This window comes from Pteronotus mesoamericanus, unplaced genomic scaffold, assembly GCF_021234165.1.
Source record: "Pteronotus mesoamericanus isolate MK-2021 breed Mesoamerican mustached bat unplaced genomic scaffold, CSHL_Meso_final contig_192, whole genome shotgun sequence".
Taxonomy (NCBI): Eukaryota; Metazoa; Chordata; class Mammalia; order Chiroptera; family Mormoopidae; genus Pteronotus; species Pteronotus mesoamericanus.
Window position 1 is genome coordinate 2847507 of NW_026555082.1, and position 24118 is coordinate 2871624.

The following is a 24118-nucleotide window of genomic DNA, read 5'->3' on the forward strand; positions in this document are numbered from 1 at the left end:
ACCAGGCAGAGCCGTCTGTTAAACTAGGAGCCACACCGCCTGACCTCTCTCTCTCTCTCTGCCCGAGCCATCTCGTTGTGAGCAAAGGCACCGGGTCTGTCACCGGTCCCTGCCCGGTCCTTGTTCCCCGGCTCCTCCTGGCGCCCCTTGCCCTCCTGTGCCCTTCAGACTCCCGCAGCCGGCACCTGAGGGGGCCTGTGCTTTCCTGTGTCCCATCGCAGACCCCCACGGCCCTTCTCCCCTGTCCCCTTGACCTTCACCTAATCCTGCCGATGCTGCCTCTCTCCTCCCTCCCCTGCCCTGCTGCTGCCTGACATGCCACTTTCCTTCCTTCCCCCTTCCCCTGGCCTGCAGGGCGGTGCTGGGCCTGTGGCCCCCGCTGAGCATGTGCTGGGTGAACCAGTGAGCAGCGTCAGGGAAACCATCACCCAGAGAGCGTGGCGGGGCCGGTAGCCTCGGACAGGGCAGCTCCAACGCAACGGCGTGTCAGTAAAGCAAGGCTCTCGGTGCAAGGGTTGGCCTCGTGGCCTCCTTTCTGACAGCCTTGCGATCAAGTTAGACGGCGCTGTCCAAACCCTGATTAGTTGTAAAGGCCCACAGTTTGCACGTCACCGCGTGGTCGTTGTTCCTCACTGAGCAGCTTGGGAGGTTTTGTCTGTCGGTGTGAGGGCGGCCCCGGAGGGATTTAAACCCGGGAGGGATTGAGCACGGGTGGGCACTGCGCAGCTCACCCCTCGGTGAGACTTCAGGGTTTACCGGTCACAGGCACGGTGAAGGGGGCCCTCCGCCTCACCGCCGGGCCCTGCAGGTCTGTTGTGTCCCCTTCTGGGGATGGCAGGGTCGTGGGGCTGGACTGGGGCAGCTGCAGTGCCTCCCTGGCCTCTGCGGCCGGGGGCGGAGACGCATGCCCACTGGCAAAGGCTGCAGCCGCCTGCCCCCTGTGCGCCACCCCTCCCCCGCACTGGCAGGCGCTGCCGCAAGGCAGACACGAGACAGGACGTTTCAGAGGACGTGCCAGATCCCTTTACTGCCCTTCCCTGTGAGCTGAGAATTGTCTTCTTCCAATTTGAAGGATGAAAAAATGGTTTCTCATCATTTTATTTTGCATCCACTTGGTAAATGACTGTAAATGTGAATTTCTGTTTATTGGCCATTTGCATTTGTTCTATGATTTAATGTAAAAGTAAGCAAGAATGCCTGCAGCACAGTGATTTTCAACCATTTTCATCTCATGGCACATATAAGCTAATTATTAAAATTCTCTGGCACTTCAAAACAATTATATTTTGCTGATCTGACAGAAAATAGGTATAATTTTGATTCATTTCACACTGGACAGTTTTTGTGTTGGCTGTTATCATTTTTTAAATTTGACAGCCCAAGGGAAAAAAAGGTCAGTGCCCCGGACTGGATAGTCAGGTGTTGCGCGTCTTGCAGCACGTCAGCTGAGCATCACTGCTCAGCCCTGGCCAGGCTGCCCAGTCGGTTAGAGCGTCGTCCCTGCACTCCACGGTGTAGGGCTCGATCCCCGGTCGGGGCACCTGCAGCAGCCAGCCAGTGAAGGCGTAATAGAAGAGTGGAACAACAGACCGACGTTTCACTCTCTCTCCCTCCCTCTTCCTCTCTTCTCTAAAATCAATCGATGAAGAATTTTTAAAAGTCACTGCTGTAGCACATGGGGATGCCTTGGCTTTTTTGAAACAGTATGCTAACTTCTGGTATTCTTTGCAGGCCACCCAGCCAGAAGACTGCGGAACTGGAGCACATAAACAAGCACAGGCAGCTCGAAGCCCAGGAGTGTGGCGAGCGTGGCGAGCGTGGCGAGCGTGGCGAGCACCTCTCCAGCGTCCGGCCAGGTAGCAGCGCTGTCCGTGTCGCGGAAAGGGGTGTGAGCTGTTCATGCGTTAGGACGCTGCGTTCTTTTCTTCCAGCTTGAATTTATTGGAGCGACGTTGGTTAATACAATTATATAGGCTTCAGGTGTCTAATTCTATATGCCATCTATATACTGTGTTCTGTGTTCACCTCCCCAAGTCAGGTCTCCTGAAACATTAAATTCTTAAAGGTCTAACAAATGTAGTATTTGGTTAATAAAGAACTCATACTGTTTGTTAATTTGGGGTTTGGGGGGCTAAATTGATTACTTTTTTTCTCTTTGAAATATAGTTCCTAAATATTCTGTACTTTGGAAGACTACTAGTGGTCCTATTAATTAGGAATTTATTTAAAAATTATTACAGTTTAAAATAAAATTTCATGCAGTACATAAATATAAAAAAGGTAAAAGGTCTTTTTTCACCCTCCTCCCCAAGGGTATAGTTGTTCAGAGTTTGGATGGAACTACTTCCTATGAGTATGCAGTTTCTTTATCTGAGTTAATTCTTTTTCTTTTTAAAGATTTTAATCGTTTTTAGAGGGGGGAAGGGAGGGAGAAAGAGAGCGAAACATCCGTGTGTGGTTGCCTCTCGTGTGACCCCAGCTGGGGACCTGGCCTGCCACCCAGGCCTGTGCCCTGACTGGGAATGGAACTGGCAGCCCTCCTGTTTATAGGCCAGCGCTCAGCCCACTGAGCCACAGCAGCCAGGGCTGGGCGAATTACCTTATTTGCATCAGGCCCTACTCGTGTGCTAGAAGTCAGCTTTCGATTTGTTTGCTCCATAAAGGGCTGTGCACTCAGACTTCCTGCCACTCCAGCCACGAGGTACTTCGGTGCTTTGCTCAGTGCGTCACGCCCCGACCGAGGGGCAGCATTCGGGGTGCAGTAGTAGCTCCCGCCTCTTCCTCAGCCCCCCTGGGCCGTGACACACAACCCGTGGATAACCGCATGTGCCCTTGTCCTCCCCGGGGCTGATGTGGGCTTCTCGGCAGCATGGGGCGTTGGTGCCTCTCATCGGTCTGGACAGCTCTGAGCCGGTTATCTGTGCCGCACGCTGTCGCTTGGCTTTGTGTGTTTTCTTTTTTGTTTTTGTCACTGTATTCAGGCCAGTCTGTCGTTGTTGGTCGCCCCCCTTTGCCTTCCCCCTGCGTTGTTGCCTGCTTCAGGCTTCGGCCTGGCGTCTCCTCACTGTCCCCTCAGCCCTCTGGTCTTGGCAGGTGGCGTCTGGGTAGTTTATCTGGAGTCTCCAGTGGCCTCAAGGAGGAACGTGCGTCAGAGCCACCTGGCACGTCATTCCCAGACATGGTGGTTCAAGGGTGCGCCCGCTGTGACCAGAGTTTACTCGGGGCCTCTCTGGGGGTGGGCTGTGGGAGTCCCTTAGCTGTCTCAGGGCCGGGGGGCCAGCCTGGAGGGCGGGGGCCCGCAGCTTCAGCAGCACGGAGCAGCCACGCATGTGGTTGTGGAAAGGCATCGTCGTCTAGCGTGTCCGTCTGGGGAAGTGTGTTGGGTATACCCGTGTCCTCTGGCCCCGGGCGCCTGCCTGGCCATAGCCCTGTGGCCCGGGGCATGCCAGGCGGTGCCTGTGGAGTTGTTGCCCTGGATGAAGCCAGGCTGCAGACGAACACCGGTGACTACAAGGGTCCGCTCTCTTGGGGCTTGATCTGGAGTCATGCAAAATTGTCGTTTGCCTCCTCGGTCCCTGGTGTCCTGGTGCACGTGGGCTTTCCACTGGGCGGTGCTGTAGACCCCTAGCCGCGGCCGCTCTCAGAGGGTTCGCGCCACCCCAGCCTGAGCGAGGCGCATCGGGGCGGGCGAGGCAACGGGGCGTGCTCAGTGAGGCCCGGCCCCTTGCGCCGCCGCCGCTGCTGCCGCCCTCGCCACAGGTCATAGGCATGCACGTCTGGAGACAAGCCTGAGAGGCAGCCCTGAGAGGTCCAGTCTGTGGGTGATTGCGCTTATTTTCTACAATGCACAGTGTCTGCATTTTCAGAGAAGAAATGCTAGTACGTTGTGCGGTGAAAAGTCATCCTATCCTGTTTGGAACCCGAGCCGCTGAACTTTTTGGTTAGACCACATGGTGGGGTGGCTTCGTGAGCAGAAGCCAGCATGTTCTGTGGTCTCCAGGTTTTTCCAGGCCACGTAAAACATTTTGGTGTTGATGACTGAGGGCGAAGAGGCAACGGGCCACCGACTCGCACGTTCTGAGGTTGCGCACGTGACAGGAGGAACTCCGGAGAGGACGGTGGGCTGGAGAGGCAGGCCAGGCGCCGTCGTGTGCTTCACCAGGGCGGCGTGGCCTTTCCCGGGGCCTGCACGTGCTAGGTTGGGAGCGGGGGCTACTGCTGCCAGTTAACCGAAGCAGCAGGGTGTGAACGGGGACGCTGAGCGGAGCGGAGCTCTCCGCTCCAGCGTCCCTCAGCGCTGCTCTCTAAGCCCACCCTCCGAGTACCACTTCCAGGCGGTGGGTGCTGTGCTTCCCGTGTCTTGCCTTCGATGGTGGTGCTGGGCCAGCGGCGTCTGTGGGTGCGACGGAGGGATGGGGGCGCGCCCACTGACCGGAACGCTGGACGGTGGGACCAGGGAACCTGCTGCATGACCCCGCCTTCAGGCTCGGCCTGCAGGACGTGCGTCTGGGTGTTTGTGCGCGCCAGTGTAAACGTGGCGTGCATATAGATTGGAAAGACCGTGGGGGTGCTTGCCTCGCCTCTTTTCCAGATAAGAAATAGCCTTGTGTTTGTTCTGTCTGAATCCAGGTCCAAGGCCAACTTCAGCTAAACTAAGCAACATCACGTGCATTCCAGAGATAACCTACCAGTACCCTGACTTGCCTATAAATCGGTGTAAGGAAGAGGTAAGAGCCTTCCTGTCCCAGTGTCACTTCGCTGTTTGGATAGATGCCGAGCCCCGGTGCTTGTGGTTCAGAGCCTGAGGAGGCTGGGAGCCAGGCGGGCGCCCTGGCGTCTTCGAGGCTGTGGCTGCGGGGGAGCGGTGCCGGGGCGGGGCGGGCCGGCGGGGGCAGCCGGTGCGGTCCCCATGCAGGGGCTTCCCGCGGCCGCGGCTGCGCCCAGCTCGGTCGGCCTGTGCCGGGTGTGAGCCTGCCCTCTGACCAGCGCTGAGCAAACCCCGCCCCCCTTGTCTTACTGAGACCTCGCCGCCCTGCCTTTCTACCACGCAGACAGGGCGCCCAGTCCCCGCCAGCACCCTGGCGGGTTTCCTCCCACGGCGGCCCTGCGTGCACTCCCGCCGAGCGGTCGGCGTGGCCTGCCACGGGCGCGTCGCCTTTGAGCCGGGCCAGGCCGGACATCGCAGTGTTTACGTGCGTTCAGTTACTTCTTACCTCAGTTACGGGTCATCACACGTGGTGGAAAGTCACCCGGTGGAACCTGTATTCGCTGTACTAGTGGAAGAGGCAGTTAAGATAAAACAGAATACTCCAAATTTAATGTTTCTTTTGCTCTAGCTGGACTCGCGCGGCCCTGGTAGAGCAGATACACTTCACTAGTGTCAGCAGCTGGCGCTCACTCCGCGGGGCGTCCCCCTGGCCACCCCGGCTGGTGCTAGGCGCCTGCGCGGGTCCAGGCTGGCGGCAGGGCGCCGGCGGGCCGCGCGGGGACGGCGGGAGGCGGATGTCCGGACGTGCGTTGGGACAGTTACCAGCGGGATGCTGCAACCTCTGCGGTGCAGTGACAGCTGTGTCTTCCTGTTTTTCTTACTGAAATTCCATATTTCTCAGTAGAATTGTTTAAAAACTTTAAGATAATGGAAACTTAGACGTAGCAAGGGGTGAAGAAACCCTGGTTCGGTATTTTTATTTTTCTGTGGAGAAGCTGAGACGCGGAGAGCGGAAGCCGGCCGGTTTCCCGTAGCGCGACCGCTGCTGATCACGGCGGTCGCACCGCTTTCACTGTAGCAAACGTGGAACCTTTTTGCTCCCTTTTGTGGTGTTTAGGTGGTTATTAACTTTCAAAGATGAAAGGAAAATAAGTCCTGAAAGCCTTCTCCCGATAAAGCTTTTGGTTCATAGGTAATACTTTGTATCACTCCTCATTTTGCGGCAAGTTTGAAAGGTTCTTCTTTCAACCCTAGGTCATCTCTCTGATAGAAAGCAATTCCGTCGTCATCATTCACGGCGCCACGGGCAGCGGGAAGAGCACTCAGCTGCCGCAGTACGTCCTGGACCACTGCCTGCAGCGCTCTGCCTGCTGCCACATCGCGGTCACCCAGCCGCGCAAGATCGGGGCCAGCAGCGTGGCCCGGTGGGTCAGCAGAGAGCGCGCCTGGGCTCTGGGCGGCCTGGTGGGCTACCAGGTGCGTGGGGCCCGGGACGGACGCGCTCCTGTCCGCGCCCGATCCCGCGTGGACCCGCGTGGGGTCGCCTGGGTTCCTGCCAGGAGGGGTTCTGCTTACGGAGCGGAACTGTGGCAATCTTTATTTTCATTTTCACCTGAGGACATTTTTTCATTGCTTTTTAGCGAGAGGGGAAGGGAAAGGGAGACATGGATTCGATAGAGAAGGATCAATTCGTTGCTTCCAGTACACGCCCAGACCACAGATTGCATGTGCCCCAGTTGGGGACCAGACCTGCAACCTAGGCGTGCATCCCGACCAGGACGCGAGCCTGCCGCCTTTCGGTGACAGAACGACGTTCTAACCAGCGCAGTCACACTGGCCAGGGCAGAACTGTGGCATAATTTAAAAAATGATGGAACTCTGAATTTCTTGCCCAGGCTGGCGCGGCCCAGTGGGTTCAGTGTCGACCTGCAAACTGGAAGGTCACCAGTTTGTTTCCCGGTCAGGGCAGGTGGCTGGGTTGCAGGCCAGTCCCCAGTAGGGGGTGTCAGGGGCAACCAGTTGATGTGTCTCTCCCACTCTGATGTTTCCTTCTCTTTTCCCCCTCCCTTCCTCCCTCTCTAAATGTAAATAAATAAGATCTCAAGATAAAGTAAAATAAATTCCTTCCCAGGTGAATAGGAAGGAAGGGAGAATTCTCAGATTCGTGGCTTTTATAATTTAAACCTTTTAATTGTAATTTTGTATGTAGGTATCTCCACACATAGTTGTCTTGCTGTAAAAATGATACAGGCAGTAAGACTAGATGAGCCAAACCCCCTCCTGCCCAAACCGAACTTCAGCTTTGGTTTAAACCCTGCATTTTTTGTGACCTACAGATGTACTTGACTCTCTTTCTTTCCCTCATGATAAAGTGGACACAGCCTTGTGGGGAGCTACGCGCAGCCATTGGAACCCAAAACACTCTCCTTTCCCTGTCCCCCCACCCCCCGGTAGGTGGGCCTGGAGAAAATAGCCACAGAGGACACCCGGTTAATCTACATGACCACTGGGGTCCTGCTTCAGAAAGTCGTCAGCGCCAAGAGTCTGACGGAGTTCACCCATATCTTCATCGACGAGGTGGGTGCCCCTGGTCCTCGCGGTGCCCGCCTCGCGACCTCGGTCGCAGGAGGAGACAGCGAGGGGCCCGGGGAGCGGGCCTGTGCCCCCGGGTCTGTGCAGGGTGGGGGCTCGGGTCAGGAGCGGGGCCGGAGGAGCCGGCTGTGCCAGGTCCGAACCCCGAGTGCGGAGGCTGCGGTGCTTGGGCGCCGAGGAGAGGCCACCGCGGGACCCCCGGCGATGGATGGGCATCGTCTCCCCCGCAAGTGCGGTGCCGCACGTCAGCGTTGGGCGTGTCCCAGATGGAGGGACTGCGACCTCACGGCGGCGCGCTGTCAGCATCTCCTGCCCGCCACACGGGCCTGCCGCGCCCCTCAGCCGCCGCGGTTCCTGCTGTCCTCCGGTCCCCTCCCCCGCACGTCCGCTTCCCGGGGCTGGGGTGGGGCGGGGTCCGTGTGATGGCGCTGGACTCGGTGGCCAGGCCTGTCACTCTGAGGAGGGGAGGCCTCCTGTGTCACGCACGGCAGCTCCTCTCTCCACTTTGGCAGAAAAGTGCCCCACAGTAGAATTGCTGTCCCCCTGTGTGCGCAGGTGTCCTAAGTGACGGGAACGTAGGCTCACGTCCTGGCCCTTCCCTGTCAGGTGGCTCTGGGGCGCGGGCCAGGTGGCCAGAGCGTCTGAGTGACCCTAGGTCCTGGGGTTGGCACAAGGCCCCTGTGTGAGGAGGCCACAGGCAGCCGCCGTCCCCAGGGCTGTGCAGCTCTCCTGATGGGCCGCCGCCTCCGGGGCCGCCCCTCGCCCGGACCTGCCGCCCTGAGGCCTGGCTGCGTCCTGTCGGGCGGGGCCCTGCTGCCCTGGCGCCGCTCCCGCCCGGCGCTCGCCCGCGCGGCGCAGCGGCAGGGCTGCCCGTGTCCCGCAGAGGCGCGGTGCGGGCCGGCGGTTCTCCGTGCGGGGCGGCGGGGCCCCTCCGCCGTGTCCGGGCCCCCTGGCTCGGAGGCCCCCGGCCTCTGCTTCCTCTCAGCCAGGACGGACTCCAGGAGGAGCCCAGTCCCTGAGGAGGCCACTGAGCAGCGAGAGATGACCTGCCCCCGACCCCCTGCCCGCTCGCCCGCGACGGCGCGTGTGCTGCCCGGCGCCACGTGGGTGCCCCTTCTTCCTTCGTAGGTGCATGAGCGCACGGAAGAAATGGATTTCCTGCTGCTGGTGGTCCGCAAACTTTTAAGAACGAACTCACGCTTTGTGAAGGTAAATTTGATTCCATAACGACAGAAATATTCAGGGCTAGGATTTATCACTCAGTTTGTCTCTCTCCGTTTTAACGCTGGCAGTCCCTCTACGGGCTCACGGCCGGGTGCGGAGCCCCACGCCCGGCCAGCAGGGCGGCTCTTCGGGCCAGCGTGTGGGCACCTTTCGGTTATTTCGTTGCACGAAATTGCAAACCTTTCTCCAGCCTGTGGAAGCAAGATCAGTAACGGCGGCTCTAACGGGAGGCTGGGAGTTGGAGCGCTGCTTTCAGTTGGGCATGAGCGCGCCTGCGGCCTGGGCTGTGAAAACGGCACCGAAGCGCGTGGGCGTCCGAGAGCCGTTAGACGCGCTGTGAGCATAGAGGCTTACGTGGCCTGAACGGGCCGCTCCCACGGATGGGAAGCGCCGCTCACATCCCATGCAGACAGAAGCGGGGTGCGAGCCGGGCCAGAGCAGCGGAGGCTTCGCCCCGTGGTCCAGGCACGGGTGGCCCCGCTGCGCCCCCCAGAGGCCTTTTGGAAGCCGTGTGGGACGCAGAGGGGCAGGGGCTGGGCTCCTCTGCTGCCCGTGAAGGGACTGTGCAAGGACCCGCTGCCCCGGGAAAGCGAGGGCGGTCTGCCGGGGCCCGCCGCCCTGCCGGGGCCCGCCGCTGGTGTCGCTTCGTTTAGGGAAGTGTGTCTTCTCTCCCCCTCCCAGGGTGGGGCCCGTCAACGCTGGGCGTCCAGCTGGTGGGGCTGATGACCGGGGCCGCCCTTTGCAAGGCTCTCATCCCTCTCGCTAGAGGGGACTGTGGTGGGGAGGGGGGCGTCTGAACCGCTACTGCGTCCCTTTCAGGGTTTATCATCTTTTTTTAAGGTTTTTTTTTTTTTGATTTTTAGAAAAGGGACAAGAGGGAGAGAAGGGAGAGAAACATCTACGTGTGGTTGCCTCTCATGTGCCCCCCACTGGGGACCTGGCCCACAGGCCAGGCCTGTGCCCTGACTGGGAATTGAACCGGCGACCCTTTGGTGCCTAGGCCAGCGCTCCGTCCACTGAGCCCCACCAGCCAGGGCCCCTTTCAGCGTTTTAACTCAGAGATGACATTACAGACTGTCCAACGAGTTGGGAGCATTTCTTCCTTGTTGTTTTTAAGACCTTTTTTGCTTAAAGATAATGACTGGACTTGATTATTATTTTTTTTCTAAGATAATGACTTAGTTGTTTTTTTTGTTTGTTTTCGTTGTTTTAGTCATGGATTTTTTAAAAAGTCACCATGCTGCTGGATGGTGGCCAGGAGTCCGATACCTGCTGTATAGGTAGTAGGAAATGCTTCTCAATTTTAACGTTTTCGTAGTTTATTTGAAAATATATGGAGCAGTGTATTTTCTAAGTGCAGAACCTCTGGAGGGTGCAGGGGGCTGGGTCAGGAAATTAGGAGTCACGTTTAGATGGTTTTGTAAATTTTTTGAAACTTTCAAAAACTCATTTTTAAAATATTACTTTTTAAAAAGAGAGCTGCTGCTGGAGACCCAGGTGCAGGGATGCGGGCAGGTGGCTCGGGAGGCCCCGCCCCGCCGCCCCTGACCCTGGTCTCGCAGCTGGCTGAGCGACTCCGCAGGCCCCAGACAAGCGGGGTCTCGGGGGGCAGCCGGGCAGCCGCAGGCTGGTCTGCCGAGGGAAAAGCCCGCAGGGCCCCGGGGGCGGGGCTGGCTGTGCCTCTCTGGCCACAGGTTTGCCCTCCCATTTGCATCATCTGCTGGGACACGGCGGTCCCTTGGGGCCACTCTAACACCCCAAGTGGCTTCTCAGAGCCTTCTTTCTGCTTGTGGACGTGCCATCTCAGAGCGAGTTCTGGTCAGTATGGTTTTTAGCCATTTGTGTTTTGTCTACTGGCAACTACCGGTGATGCCCACGCTTTACTTTCCGGCTGGGGCTGACTCAGCGGGGCCCAAGCCGCCAGGTGCCGCACGTCGGCGTCACCCCCGCTGGGCGCGTGGGGCCTGGAGAGCGCCCTGCGTGGCGGCTGCGGAGCCCCAGGGACATCACCGTCACCGCTGCACAAGTGCGGTTGGCTGGCACGAGCCCCGCAGCCGCCAGGCCCGGGCAGGCTATGCGCGGCTGCTGCCTGGCTGCCTCGCCCTCGCGGCTGCGCTCGCTCCGTTCTCTGGAACGCGCTGTCCAGCCACTTGCTCTGCCCTACGCTGGCTTCCGATGCAGAGATTCCCTATAGAGGAGCCATTGCAGCTTCATTGGAAACTGTGGTTTCTCCTTCCATAGCTGATTGAAGAGAAGTAGTGAAAGTTTACATCTCTGAGCGCTGTTTTAAACCGCGGAGGTTCAGTCACTGTGCTCTGTTCCAGCCGCAGAAGTTGCCGAAGCTGAAGAAAAGCCTGGGCTTGCCCAGTGTCCCACCCCGTCCCCGCCTTCTGCCCCCTTGGCCCCTCTGCAGGTCATCCTGATGTCGGCCACCATCAACTGCAAGGAGTTCGCCGACTACTTTGCCGTTCCCGTTCAGAACCAGCTGAGCCCTGCGCGTGTGTTCGAGGTGCCCGGGCAGCCCCACGCGATCGAGGAGTACTACCTCAGCGACCTGGAGCGCCTGCCTCCCGGCGGGGTAGGCCGGCCCGCTCCCCAGGCGCTCCCCGGGGGCGCCGTGGGCCTCGACTCCGCCCCCCAGCCTTGTCAGGCTCCTCCCCCACGGCGACAGCCGGCCCCTCGTTTGTGTTTGCGTGTGTCAGCCCGGATGTGAACAGGCTCGGGAGGGATGCCTGTGTCTTTTCCTTACTGTCTCCTTTGGAAGTCAGTCACTCAGTGTGCTGGGTCCTTGGGGGGCGGAGCACCTGGACATTTCGCGTTTTCCGATCGTGTGGGGTGGGAGAGTGGTGAGGGTCCTGCCATCCTCTCCCCCGAGCCAGAGCCTCGCTGCCGCCTGCCGAGGTTTCTTTCACGCGCACTGGACACGCGGTGCGCCCGACCGCTGCGGCCAGGTGAGAGCCCCACCAGGCCCGGGCGCTGGCCGCCGAGCCCAGGCTGCGGGCGGCCGGCTGGAGGGGACGCCCCCTGGCTGGTGCCTGACAGGTGCGCGGCGCGCGTTTCAGTGAGTGGCTCTTCCAGGCGTGGCTACGTGTCGGTTTCCGGCCTTACAGGAAGAGCGTCCTGTGGATTCTGTGACAGGTTTTGGCATCAGCAGACCTTTGTTCAGGTCCCGGTTGTGTGGTTCTCCCTCCCCCTCTGTTGCCTTGCCTGGCGCACTCTCCACTGCTCCCGGGGTGTGCGACCGGCCCTCGGGACGCGGGCCTTTCCTCTGTCTCACCTGGCAGCCCCTCCTCCTGCGGGACTCCTTCTGTCCCTGCCCCCCACTCACTGTGCGAGAACATCTGCGCTCCCTTTCTTGTTAGCATTCTAACAGCGCTGCGTCTGTGTCCTCCTTAGAAGCGCCTCGCAGGTCCCATGTGTCTCTGGAGCTTCCCCCAAACCTCCTGAACTCCCAGCGTCCATCCCCCTGCGTGCCCCTCACTCCCGCCCGCCCCGCCCCCCTCAGCGGAGGGGACGCCTTGCGGGCCCCCAGTGACCCGCAGCCCGCAGCTCTCCGCTCGGACAGGCGCTTGCCTGGCCTCCGTGACAGGCCGCACGGCGGCCCTCGCGTTTCACCGACAAGCACGCTGTGTCCCCAGCGCCCGCCTGGCCCTTCTGGCCCTGGCTCTGGCTGTTCGTGCAGAGCCCTTTGCGGAGCCCTCTGCACGATTCGCTTTCACCTCTCACTGCAGAGAGCCGCCCTTACGGGAGTGCGTGCACCGTCATGGGCGCTGTTGCCCTGTGGCCACTGGGATCTGCGACCCTGCGCTGCGGCCGCCCCCCCGGCCCCCGCCCCCCGCCCTCCGCCCTCTGGCGGCTGCGGGCTCTCGCTCTCAGAGGAGCGGGCGGGCCTGGTGGCCCGGCGCCCGGCGCACGGGGTGGCGACATGCGGGGCACCCGCTCCCAGCTCCGACTGAGACCCTGGCGCTTCTGCCCCTCGTTGCTGATGGCAGACCCTCCCTCCCCTGCTGCGTCCTGTCACGCGTGGCCTGTCGCTGTCCGCCTGTCCTCTCCGCCCGCTGGGTCTCCTGATTCCCGCACACGGACGGGGCCGCAGCCCGGGCGTTTCTTTTGTTGTCTGTGCCGAGGCAGCTTAGAGGCTGTGGGGCTGTGTCCGGTGCCTTAGCAGCGTGTCCACGACGTTCTCTGCGCCTGGATTCTCGGAGGCGGTCACGTTGCTCGTGAATTGGTGACGTGCTTTTCCGTGGCTTTTTGGGAAACCGTCCCAGGTGCCTCGGATGCTGCAGCTGGCATTTGGGAGACCACCTGTTTAAAAATTGTTAGGATAAAGCAGAAAATTGTTTAAGGAAAAGGCTGACCATAAAAAATGGACTTGTTAGACATGCTACAAAAATATTGAAGTAAAATTCAGTTGTCATTCTTACATTAGTAGAATTGTCATAAAAATGAAAAGTGGGTTAGTTGCATTTTAACTGACTTGACTCATGTAAAAGTTGAAGAAAAAGTTTGTGTTTGTGGTCTCTCCTCGTCCCTGGAAGGGCTCTTTTGAGGTGCCCTTGGTGGAATCGTACGTGGTGCCTTGCACACAGGACGTGGCGAGGAAAGCTGTGAAGCAGGCGGTGTCCTGGCTGTTGGCGGAGAAGGCCTGGTGTCCGTGGCTGTCGTCCTGGGCGCGTGGAGGGGCTGGCGCGCAGCTGGCTCGTGCCACAGGTGCTGTCGGCTCTCTCACGGCGCTGCCGCTGTCGGGGAGTGGGACCGCCCTTGCGGTCGCCCCGTGTTCTGAGAGGTGCCCGAGGGAGTCAGCCCTGAGCTGGGCTGTCACACGCAGCCCAGTGACAAGGACCCCCCAGCGGGGCAGCTCGCTGTGACGCCGCCATGCGATTTCCGCAGGTTGGCAGGCACAGATGGGTGTTTCCTTTTCCTGGGGCTTGTGGTTTTAAAGGACTCGGGGCCCCTGCAGGTGGGGCTTCGACAGGAGGCCGCACCTGGACCTTGGGGGTCGTGGACCCCCCGGTGTCCCCCGCTGTTTGAGCCGCTCACTGTGTCCTCACAGTGGGCCTCTGCCCGCCGGATGCCCCTGCTGTGCCCGGCCCCGTCCGCGCCCCGGCCCCAGGGCTGGGGCCGCACAGTGTCCCAGCGGCGCCCGTGCGGGCTGCGCTTGCGTCGTGCCTGGCACCCGGCGGGCGCTCAGGTGCGGGCTGCAGGAGCTGTGGCTTTTCTTCGGGACGTTGGTCACAGTGACCCCCGAGGGGAGCGCCGCCCGTCCAGCCCCACTTCCCTCCCGACCCGCGGGGTGTCCCAGCTGCTGCTCCCCCGTTTCAGCTGTCTCCCCACGTCCCGGAGGAGCCGGTGATCACGAGGGACATGTACGAAGTTGCCGTCTCCCTCATCCAGACGTTCGATGACATGGACAGGAAAGAGAGCAGGTAAGGCAGGTCCCCGCTGCTGCGCCTCGGGCTGCCAGCTTGCGCCCCTCCCTTTGTAACTGCCTGTGCCTTTGGGGCACGAAGCTCTAGCTGTGGAGACCTTTTCATAGCCACTCTACGTAACTAAAAATAAAGTTAGTGTCTTGCGAACTTCACTGGAAATCTCCACTTCAAAGTAGTTAAAACCATGCCAAGTGTGGTTGTAGGACCGAGAGCCTTGAAAGCCAGAGAACACAGCTGAGGACAGCTTCCCAGGCCTGCAGGCGCGCTGGCCCCTGCGAGCCCCCCCCCCCCCGCCCCCCGGGTCTCTGCTGTCGCCATCTCTCACAGGCGGGGCCCGGCTCCCGGCTGCGCCTCCGGGGCGGGAGTGCGCTTCCCTCGGGGGCAGTTGGGGCTATTGGCCGTGGTCAGAGCCTGCAGTTGCTGTTTCAAGATCTTCAGCTGAAGACACATTTATTGATTTTAGAGGAGGGGAGCCAGAGAGAGAGGGGGACATGGGTTGCCTCCTGTACATGCCCCGCCCAGGGGTCAAGCCCCCAGCCTTTTGTCGCGCGGGACAGCGCTCCAGCCCACGAGCCTCCCGCCCGGCAGGGTCTGCCGCCTGTGGAAGGGGCTGCTGTCCCTTGAGCATTTCCCTGTCGCCGTGGCCTTGTTTTTCCCGGAGCATCATGTAGTTGGCATCCCATGTGTGTCAGGCTGGCTTCTCTCACTCCGCGGTGCATGTCAAAGGCTCCTCCGTGTCTTCTCCGGGCCTGACGGCTCGTTTCTCCTTGCCGGGTGGTGGTCCCCAGCCTGAACGGACCTCCGTGTATTTATCCATGGCCTGCTGAAGGGTGTTTTGGTGGCTTCCAGGTTTTGGCCGTTACGAGTAAAGTTGCTAGAAACATCCATGTGTGGGGTTTTTTTTAAAAGATTTTATTTAGGTTTTGTTTGCCTATTTTTGGAGAGAGAAGAAGGGAGAAAGAGAGGGAGAGAAACGTTGACCAGTTGCCTGTTTTCATGCACCCCGACCGGGGGACCCGGCTCGCACCCCGCACGTGCCCTGACCGGGCATTGCACCGCGCCCTCCTGCTTCATGGGATGGTACTCGACCTGCTGGGCCCCGCTGGCTGTGCACGCAGGTTTCTGTGTGGACCCAGGTTTCCAGCTTCGCGTCAGCACCGGGGAGCGCGGTGCCTGGCTCCTGCGGCGGGGACGGGCCGGGTTCTGTGGGAAGCCACCAGGCTGTCCTCTGATGTGGCTGCCGCCCCGGGGCCGCGAGGGAGCCCGTGGCGCCACGTCCCCCAGCGGGTGGTGGCGGCCCGGCCGTTGGGCGGCTGTGCACGGGCGCTGCGTTGCTGTGCCTGGCAGCCCCTAGTGACACGGGTGGGAAGCGTTTCTTTGTAGGGTGGTCTGTCATCTGCGCGTCTTCTGGTGAGGCCTCTGTCAGGTCCTTTGCCCGTTTTTACTTGCGCTGTTTGTTTTCTATGGAGCTTTCAGAGCTCTCTGTAGATCGTAGGTGATAGTCTTTTATATGCTTTTGGCAAAGGTTTCTGTGCCGTCTCGTTCCCTTGAGATTTCGATCAAACTGCGAAAGGCCCTTGCAGTCAGGTTTCTTTTTTGACGCTCGATGACCCAGAGTTTGGTCGGCGGGGCCTTCAGGAGGCGGCTCCTGTGCCGCCCGGCAGGCTGCCTCTCCTGCCGTCAGCCCGGCGGCCCCTGGTGCTTCGCCTGCTGCTGCCTCCGTGGGAGGTCGGGGACCCATTGTGTGGGTCTTTCCAAGGAGCCCGGTTTGGGCGTGGGGAGGGGCGGCAGGGCCGCAGGGGAGAGGTGCTCGTGCGCACCACGCACTGCGCTGATGCGGTGGGCGCGGGGCGGTTGGCGGTCTTGCGCTGTGACTGTGCTCCCTGGTAAGAGCTCTGACTTCCTGGAGTTTATTTGAAATGTTTTGTATTTGGGTCTCTGGATTGTAATAACTGAATTTCAAGAACTGTTACGGATAGTTTTATGGGAGGAAATAATGGGAACCAGGAGGCCCGGGGCCCCAAAGAGCCTCGGGACGCACCCCCGGGGCCCTGCGTCTCCTCACGCAGGGGAAGGGAGGGCGCCTGGCGCGGCCTCCGCCCTCCACGGTCAGGAGCCGTGGCATCCGCGCCCGGGGGGCAGCGGCCGTCCGGCCTGACTAACGCCTGTGCCCTCCCGATCTTCACAGGAGCAAGGCCGGGCCGGGCGCCCAGGTGGCGTGGGAGCGGAGCAGCGTGCTGGTGTTCCTGCCGGGTGAGTGCCCGCCCTCGTGACCCGGCCCGGCGCGGCCCGGCGCGGCCCGGTGCGGCCCGGTGGAGGTCCAGCCTGTGCCGGGCACGCGTCACGCAGTCGTTTCTCCGTATGGGCCCACGTTTTTTAGACCCTGAGAGCGTGAACACGTGATTTTCAGTTTGACCTGTTACTGTGACCTTTGTATCGCTAAAAAGATAACTTCGATCTTGAAAGCAGTCTCACCCCCATCGGAATTTTCAGTGAAAGACGTGACCTTGTAAAGTTTGCTTCATTACGTGTACGTGTGTGGTTATAAAAGTGAGGCCATTGTCATCGGTCTGCACTTAAAGCTTATTTGATAATAGTAAACATTACTGAGTCACGGTGTTGGTATTGTAACACCGTGAGAATCCTCAGGCCGGTCTTGGAGTTTCTTTCTCAGTGTTTGAGAAAATAGGCTCTTAAAATACCAGGAAGAGTAATTTGTGTATAATTGTATATACACAATTTGTGTATAAATGACGTTTTCGCTGTTGCGATGAAGTAGAATAGCTTGGTGAGTCGCTGGGGCAGCTGCACAGGCTTTGCTGCCGTAGGAGGTGCCCTGTCCGGCGCTGCGGGGAAGGGGAAGCAGGCGTGGCGGCGACTCTGCATGGGACTCCGGCTCTGGGTGCCGGGCCCTGGTCACTGCTGGCTTTGGCTGCTGTGCGTGGGCGTTGTATGCAAGAGACACCAGCAGCTGGCAGCAGAGTGGAGTTGCATTTGCCCCAAGAAATGCCTGTTGAGAACCCGTGTGTGCGTGACACTGTGTTAAGGCAGGAAGCGGCCAGGCAGAGCTGCGGCGACAGCAGCTTGACACCTAACCGGAGGCCGGTGCTGTCTGGCTGCTGGCCATGCCCGACTCAGGTGTTCACAAGTGATGTCCCACAGCTCCGTTCGTGGCCTTTCTGTCACGTGTGCATGAGAACTCAGGACTCACGGGGGCCTCGGTCATGCATTGGTCTGGCATGAAGGGCCCTGCGTGCCTTCTCCAGGGCCGCTGTCACCCAGTCCTCCGCCGGGGCCCCGGCTGTGGAGGCGAACCCACTCCCTCCTCCAGCGGCTGCAGCCCAAGCTCCGGGCGCCCGCGGAGCCTGTCGCCCCGCCTGCTCCGTGGCCGGCGGCCTGTGGCGCACCCTGGTGGGGCCGTGGCGCCTCTGGCCCTGCCTCCACCCTGCCCTGCCTTCCTCCCCAGTCTGTCTCTCTTTTTCTTAAGTATCTTAATGTTTAACAGCGATAGTACTTCACAATACTGATATTTGGTACTTTTTAGATTTTTTTTGTTTTGGTTGTAAAAATTTTCACATTCATTGCTGGGCATTAGGGAAATGGGTCGGGGAAAAAGAGAATCGTGAAGTCGCACAGCCAACATCCCCGGGCGGCCCCTCCCGCAGGAGGGGCAGCTGGGGAGGAGCAGTTTGTGTGGTCCTGTGGCACGTCTGGTGGCCGGTGCCGCTGCGCGTCTGCACTTGTCGCTGCGACGTGCGTGAGCCAAGAGAGTAATGAACACGTGAGTGAAGGCAGGGCCGTCCTTCAAAGGCTGGCCTTCCAGCCCTGGCCGGGCAGCCGGCGGGTGGCGCGGCGTCCCTTCGCCCCGGTGGCCGCTCCGCTGCCCGGCCAGGGTGCACAAGCGTCAGCTGGTGACGGCGTCCGTGAGGGGACGGCGAACCCGTTTCTCTCTCTCTCAAAATAGGTAAACAAATGTTGGTTTTTAGCAATAAATACAAATGTTTTCTTTCCTGCCTTTTTTCTTCCCTAGGTCTGAGTGAAATAAACTATATGCATGAACTTCTCACAAACATGATCCAGAAAAGGTGTGTTTAAAGGGTGCTGCCGTGTCGGCTCCCCTTTTACGGGGTCTGTGGGAGAGACACCCGTCCGTGGAGTCGCCGCGGTTTCTGGGGCAGACGCGGCTGCGCGCTCCCTCAGAGGCCCTTGCGCTGGGTCCGCCTTAAGTGGTTGGAAAGGCCCCAGCGAACAGGCGCTGGCTCGTCCTCCGGTCCCCGCGCACCTCTCTGCCTGACCGGCTCTCTGCCCCCGTTGGCCTCCCAGGCTGCAGGTCTACCCCCTGCACTCGAGCGTGACCCTGGAGGAGCAGAGCAACGTGTTCCTGAGCCCCGTCCCCGGGTACAGGAAGGTAGGAGACGGGTCATCGGAACAGGCGCTGGCCTCGTGGGCCGGGGCTCATTGGGTTTTGTCTTTGCGCTGCTGAATCAGTTTGCTGGAGGTTTTTATTTCCTTCGATTCCTCAAAGCGTGGGACTGCTCTGGCGACTGTTAGACTTTATGTAGTTTTTAGAGCGGAAGGGAGGGAGCAAGAAGTGAGAGAAACAATCGGTTGCCTCTCGTGCCCCCCCCCCACCGCCCCCCGCCCAGGAGCCCTGGTCGCAGTCCAGGCCTGTGCCCTGACCGGGAACCCCACCGGTGACCTTTGGGCTCTAGGCTGGCACTCAGCCCGCTGGGCCACACCAGCCTGGGCCGGGAGGGTTCCTCTCCTCCGGCCACGCGGGAGCAGTGGGGCCCTCGCGTTGCCCCTCCAGCGCTGCCTGCGGTGCTCGGGGCACTGGACTCCGGCGGGCGCTCTCAGCCCCTGGGGCAGCCTGGCTCCCATGTGGCTGCAGCTTCAGCCCTGCCTTGGGTTCCAGCCTCGTGGCGCCATTTGCCCCCGAGAGCGGCCCCTGCCCCCAGGGGAAGGAGGTGGCACCACCCTGAGGTGTAGGGTTAGGAGTGCGGGGACCCGGGCAGGCGGCTGGGGCCTCTCTCCTGCAGTCTGTGCGGCTTTGAGCGACTCGCTTCTCTAAGACCTGGTTCCACCGTTTGAAGGCTGAGGCGGTCACGTCGGTGCTGCAGAGCTGCTAGGAAGGTGGCCCGCGGTGTGGGCCCACGCGCTCCTCAGTGCCTGGCGCTGGGCGGGCATCCAAGAAAGGGCGACCCCACCCCAGGCGTGGCTGCTGGCGACCGGGTCCGGGCTCCCACCGGGAGCAGGCCGCAGCGCGCCCCGCGGGTCACCTCGTATGACCCTCACGGCAGCCCCCGCGGGCGGGCGGGTGGCGGCCTCGCCTCCGGTGCCTACGGGAGGAACAGCGGGGGCTGGCCGGCCCAGGGGTCTGCCCTGCGGGGCAGAGCCCAGGATCCTCGATCCGTGGTGACGGGGATGAAATAGGAAAGCGGCGCATTTCAAATTTGAGTCCAGTGTGTACACTAAGAAGCTTTGAGATGATTTTTGAGGTTTGAGGTTTCTTACTTTGCCCCGTGATTTCCAGTGTGCAGTAAGGACATCTGGTCCTTTTTTTTTTTTGCTGTTTGATAGATTATTCTGTCCACCAACATTGCAGAGAGTTCTGTCACGGTCCCCGATGTCAAGTATGGTAAGATACTTCCCTGTCTCCTCTGGGCGTAGCTGTGGCGCCGTGTGCTCCCTGGCCCCAGGACTGTGGGAGCACAGCTCTGAGGAGGCGACGTTGGAACAGGGCTTGGGTGGCAGGAGCAGTGGCCGTGGAAGGATGCGGCTCTGGCCCAGGGACCGGTCTGAGGGGCAGCAGGGAGGCGGGTGTGGCTGGGACCACCGGACGGGGCCTGCGGGCTTGTCCTTGCGCCAGGCCTTGCAGTCTGGGTCCCGGGCGGAGCGGTGGCGGAGGCCTCTGCCCCCTGAGACAGCCAGGCTGGGGACGGGGGAGGTAGAGCTGCGCGGCCCACGCAGTGGGCAGCGGTGAGAGGCGTGAGGAGGCTGTGGGGAGTGCGGGCCGGGGGCGTCAGGAAGGGAAGTCGGAGTTTCCGTTGTGCTGGCCCCCCGGAAACAGGGCTGGGGGAGGCCCGGGGGAGCCTCGGCACAGGGTGAGCGGCCTGTGGTGGCCACGGGGGGCAGGTGAAGAGGGGCAGCCCGTGGGACGCGGGCGCCCCGTCAGGAAGCCTTTGAGGAGGGGGGAGCAGGCACCTAATGCTGGTGACAGGTCAAGGTCACGGGCAGCTGACGGAGGGGCTCAGCCACGTGGACGTCATCGGTGACCTTGACGGGCAGTTTGGGGCAGGCAGGGCCTGAAAGCAATGGGCTCATGGCGGGGGGTGGGGAGAGGATGGGGACAGGAAGCCGGGCGGACGCTCTGGGGGGCCAGTGAGAGGCGGAGGGTGCGGGGTGCGGGGCTCCTTTCCTGCCGGAGACCCGGCGCTGCTGTTGGGTGACAGGAGCGGCACAGGGACGGGAGCTGGGGAGCTGCCCGCTGTGACGGGGCCGGGGCCGCGCGGGAGGGCGCAGGCGTAGCCCTGGCCGCGAGGTGCCGGCAGGTGGGGAGCTCTGCTGGCCTCCGCTCCCTCGGGCGCCAGGGGCCCGGTCAGCAGTCGCGAGGGGGGAGGGAGGGGGCGTGGGAGGCCTGAGGAGGAGCCCTGAGGTGGGCCCCGGAGGAGGGGGCGGGAGTGGACAGGCGGTGTCTCTCCGAGGGCACCGGGGCTGGCCGCCAGGGCCGGCAGCCCCCGGCCAGTGTGGCCGCTCCCTCTCTTGCCGCTTGAAGTGTGTGGGGTGGGCGGGCAGCTGTCCCCGGGCTGGGCTGGGGCTGAGCCAGCGAGTAGAGGGCGAAGGCGCGGGGGCGGGGCGCAAGGTTTGGGTCAGCGTCAGGGTTAGGGCTGGCACCGGGACCTGTGTTCAGGGCAGGAGGGGAACGAGGCCAGGCGGGGGGCGCAGGGTCGCCCCAGGGCAGGTGGCAGGGCCCCTGCAGTTCTGGAGCGTGGGGGGCACTAGACACGGGAGGGGAGGGTCTGGTGGTGCCGGTGCGTCAGTGGGCGGAGGTGCGGCAGCGGGGAGGCAATGGGTCGGAGGGCCGCGTGGGGTCAGCGGGGGGCCGCCCGTAGCCCCTCGGGCTCTGAGGGGGTGCAGGAGAGCCCCCGGCACCCTGCTGCGGGACAGCCGCTCTCTGTAGCCAGGCTTGGAGGGTCTGTCCAGGAGGGGTCGCGGGGACTTCTGCCGCCTGGGCTTGCAGGTGAGGACACAGACGCCCAGGGAGGCCCAGCGGCGTGGCCCCAGCCCTCAGCCCTCAGCCCTCGGCCCGGGGTTCCAGTCCGCGGGGCCCAGCGGCCATGGGCTGTCGGGTGCTGCCCGGGGGGCCGCCCTGGGGCGCGTCGGGTCCTGTGGGCCCCGTTCTTTGCACCCAAAGATGCCGCCCCGTCCGTAGGAGGAAGACCACAACCACAGCCACCCTGGCCTGGGCCCCGCGTGTCCCGGGCTCCTGGGTGTGGCTTGTCGCTGTGCGTTGTGATCATCGCACTGCTGGGTCCTGTTTGCATCCTGTTTACATTCTTTTTTTTAACTGACAGTTATAGATTTCTGTTTGACCAGGACTCTGGTCTGTGATGAAGACACGAATTACCAGAGCCTGCGCCTGAGCTGGGCATCCAAGACCAGCTGCAACCAGAGGAAAGGTGAGCGGGGCCGCGGAGTCGCGCTCCCCCGTCCCCGCTCTTCCTGAGGTGCCGTTCCTTACGGGAACCAGTGTTAAGCTTTAAGCAACAACACGTCTTGTTGGAAGCCTCCGCACCTCCCCTGTGGCCCACTCCGGTCCAGCGAGCGAGGTGGCGGCCTGTCACCTCCAGCGCGGCCGTTTTCCACAGCAAGCCGACACGCGTCCAGCGCTGGCTTTGGAAGCCACGTGGCTCGCTTTGTAAGCTTTGGTCGCCTTCCTTCCTCTTCCCTCCGAGTGCTGACTTTTTTGAACTGGCTTCACAGAGGGTCCACATTTGCGGGGACGTGCCCACGTATCCCGTGGCGTTGGAGGTGGGGCTGTTTTTCAGGGCCTGGGCCTTGGGTGACAGTGCAGGTGCGGCCGTGACGACCTCGGGGACCAGGCTGCAGGTGGCTGGGACGTGCCGTGCTTCCTCTGAGCCTTTAGAGAGGGCGGGTGACGGCTGACGGCCGCCTCCCTTGAGAAAGAGGAGCCACCCTGGCTGGTGCCTGCCACACACCGGTGCCTGGGCGTTCCCCATGCCCTCAGGCAGTGCCTGCGCGCCCGCAGGGCAGAGCCTCGGTGCCGTGCGGCGGAAGAGCGACTGCCTGGCCACCCCGGGGGGTGGCGCGGCTCGTACTGGAACCCTGAGGTCAGCCCAGCCCGTGGACGGGACCTGCCCAGAGGGATGTTCGGAGACTATCGCAGGGCTGTGGAGGGCGGCCCTCGGACCGCACCTCAGGCTGGAAACCGCACGTCCAGTAAGCGGTTGCCGCGAGGACAGCGAGCTGAACTAGGTCATCTCACTGCTTGACCTGCCCCGCCCAGAACCCCCAAAGCAGTGAGCTACGCTTAGAATGACCAGGAATACGTGTACAGAAACGTTGAAGGCGATTATCTTTGGGGTGGTCTTCACATTGTAGGAGTCCTAACCTTCTGTCGCTTTGCACGTTCAAAACTGTAATGGCGGGAACCGCCCGTGCAGGAGCTGCAGAAGTGGCGCGGGGAGCCCCCCGCACGTCGGTGGCCGTGCCCCCCGGCTGGAGCGCCCCGCGGCCCTCTGCCACCGCCGCCCGCTGCCCTCAGCGCTGGTGCTGCGTGCCCTGGAGGACCCTGCGGCGCGTGAGCTGTGGGGACTGTCCCCTGTCACCGCAGGCCCTAAGACCCGTCCGCTGGCCGTGCGTGGTGGCCGTCGATCCTCGCCACTGCCACGCCGCAGGGCTCTGTGCCGGTCGCCGTGCGCAGGCAACGGGGCGGTTTCTGTGTGTGGCGATGGCCCACGCGGCCCCTGTGCGAACCGATGTCTGTGTGGACGCGCGTTTCATTCCCCGGGGCCCCTGCCCGGCTGCCCCTGCCGCGCGTGTCTGAGCCCCCGCTTCGTGTGGAAGGCGCTGCCTGACGCCTCTGCGGCGGCCCTGCCCTTCCCACCCCCGGCCGCGGCGTGTGGCCCGTCCGCTCCGCCACCTGCCAGGGTCGGCCGCCACCCTGCTTTGTACTGTGGCTGCTCACGAGGTCCGCGGTCGCCCCTTGGCTGTGCTCTGAGGTTGCGCGTCCCTGGCGGCTGATGGGGTTCAGCCCTCGCCCCTGTGGCCTGTCGTCTGCATCTCCTCGCGGGTGCGCCTGTGTGTGGCGGGTGCCCCCGCCCCGGGTGGTTGGTAGTTGGAATCCCACTGCTGGGCCCTGAGAGCTCTTCCTGTGACCTGGGGCGCACGGCTGCTTCCTCCTGGGTCCCCTTGAGGTTTGTCTTTCCATCCTCGTAGCCTGGCCTTTCAGAGAGAAAGCGTTAAGTTTGGAGGCGGCCTCACACTCACTCTGGGTGTAAGGGTGGCTCTGACGCGGCGTGTCCGCAGGCTCTGGCTCCTGGGTCCGCCAGTAGGTCTGGGGCTCTCCTAGTCTCAAGCACGCACTTGGGCTCACCTCGGAGGAGTCACGCCACGTGGCCTGTGAATGTTTCTCCTTTGAAGGCCGTGCCGGACGCGTGTCGAAGGGCTACTGCTACCGCCTGGTACACAGGGAGTTCTGGGACAGCGCCATCCCTGACAACGTCGTCCCGGAGATGCTGGTAAAACGCTTGGGCCCAGGTCAGAGGTGCTTCTTTACCAACAGCCGTACCGCTCGGCCTAAGTGCTGTAATTTGGACCGTGTAGCATTGCGATCCTGGAAGATGCCCTGACCAGCGGTCAGCCCAGCAGTCTCCAGGCGCGGTGGCTGCTCACTCCCCGCGCGCCGGGTGCCCAGCGGGCTCCCCTGGGTCGCCTGTGGCGGGAGCTGGGCCTGCGGCTCCGACACTCTGCCCTCCCTCAGCCTGGGGGCGGGGGCGGGGGCCTGGTGGTTTCCCTCCCCCCACCCCCTCCTCCCTTTTTTCTCCTGCATCCGCCTGCTTGTCCACTCCCTTCCTGTCCCCCCCGCCCCCCGTCCCGCCTCACCTTCCCTTCCTCCTCTGGCTCGTCCTCTTTCCCCACCTGT

The 24118-nt window shown here is 61.9% G+C and overlaps 1 protein-coding gene across 1 annotated transcript in view; it reads left to right on the top strand.

The window, feature by feature from the left end:
- Positions 1 to 24118, top strand: part of TDRD9 (tudor domain containing 9) — a 61279-nt gene that overhangs the window by 12866 nt on the left and 24295 nt on the right. The window contains 13 exon segments of the mRNA XM_054567683.1: positions 1741 to 1797; positions 4592 to 4727; positions 5963 to 6184; positions 7163 to 7285; positions 8429 to 8509; positions 10938 to 11102; positions 13847 to 13950; positions 16142 to 16206; positions 17984 to 18038; positions 18277 to 18361; positions 19534 to 19591; positions 21528 to 21632; positions 23617 to 23714. Of these exon segments, the coding sequence (XP_054423658.1) occupies positions 1741 to 1797; positions 4592 to 4727; positions 5963 to 6184; positions 7163 to 7285; positions 8429 to 8509; positions 10938 to 11102; positions 13847 to 13950; positions 16142 to 16206; positions 17984 to 18038; positions 18277 to 18361; positions 19534 to 19591; positions 21528 to 21632; positions 23617 to 23714 (1354 nt within the window).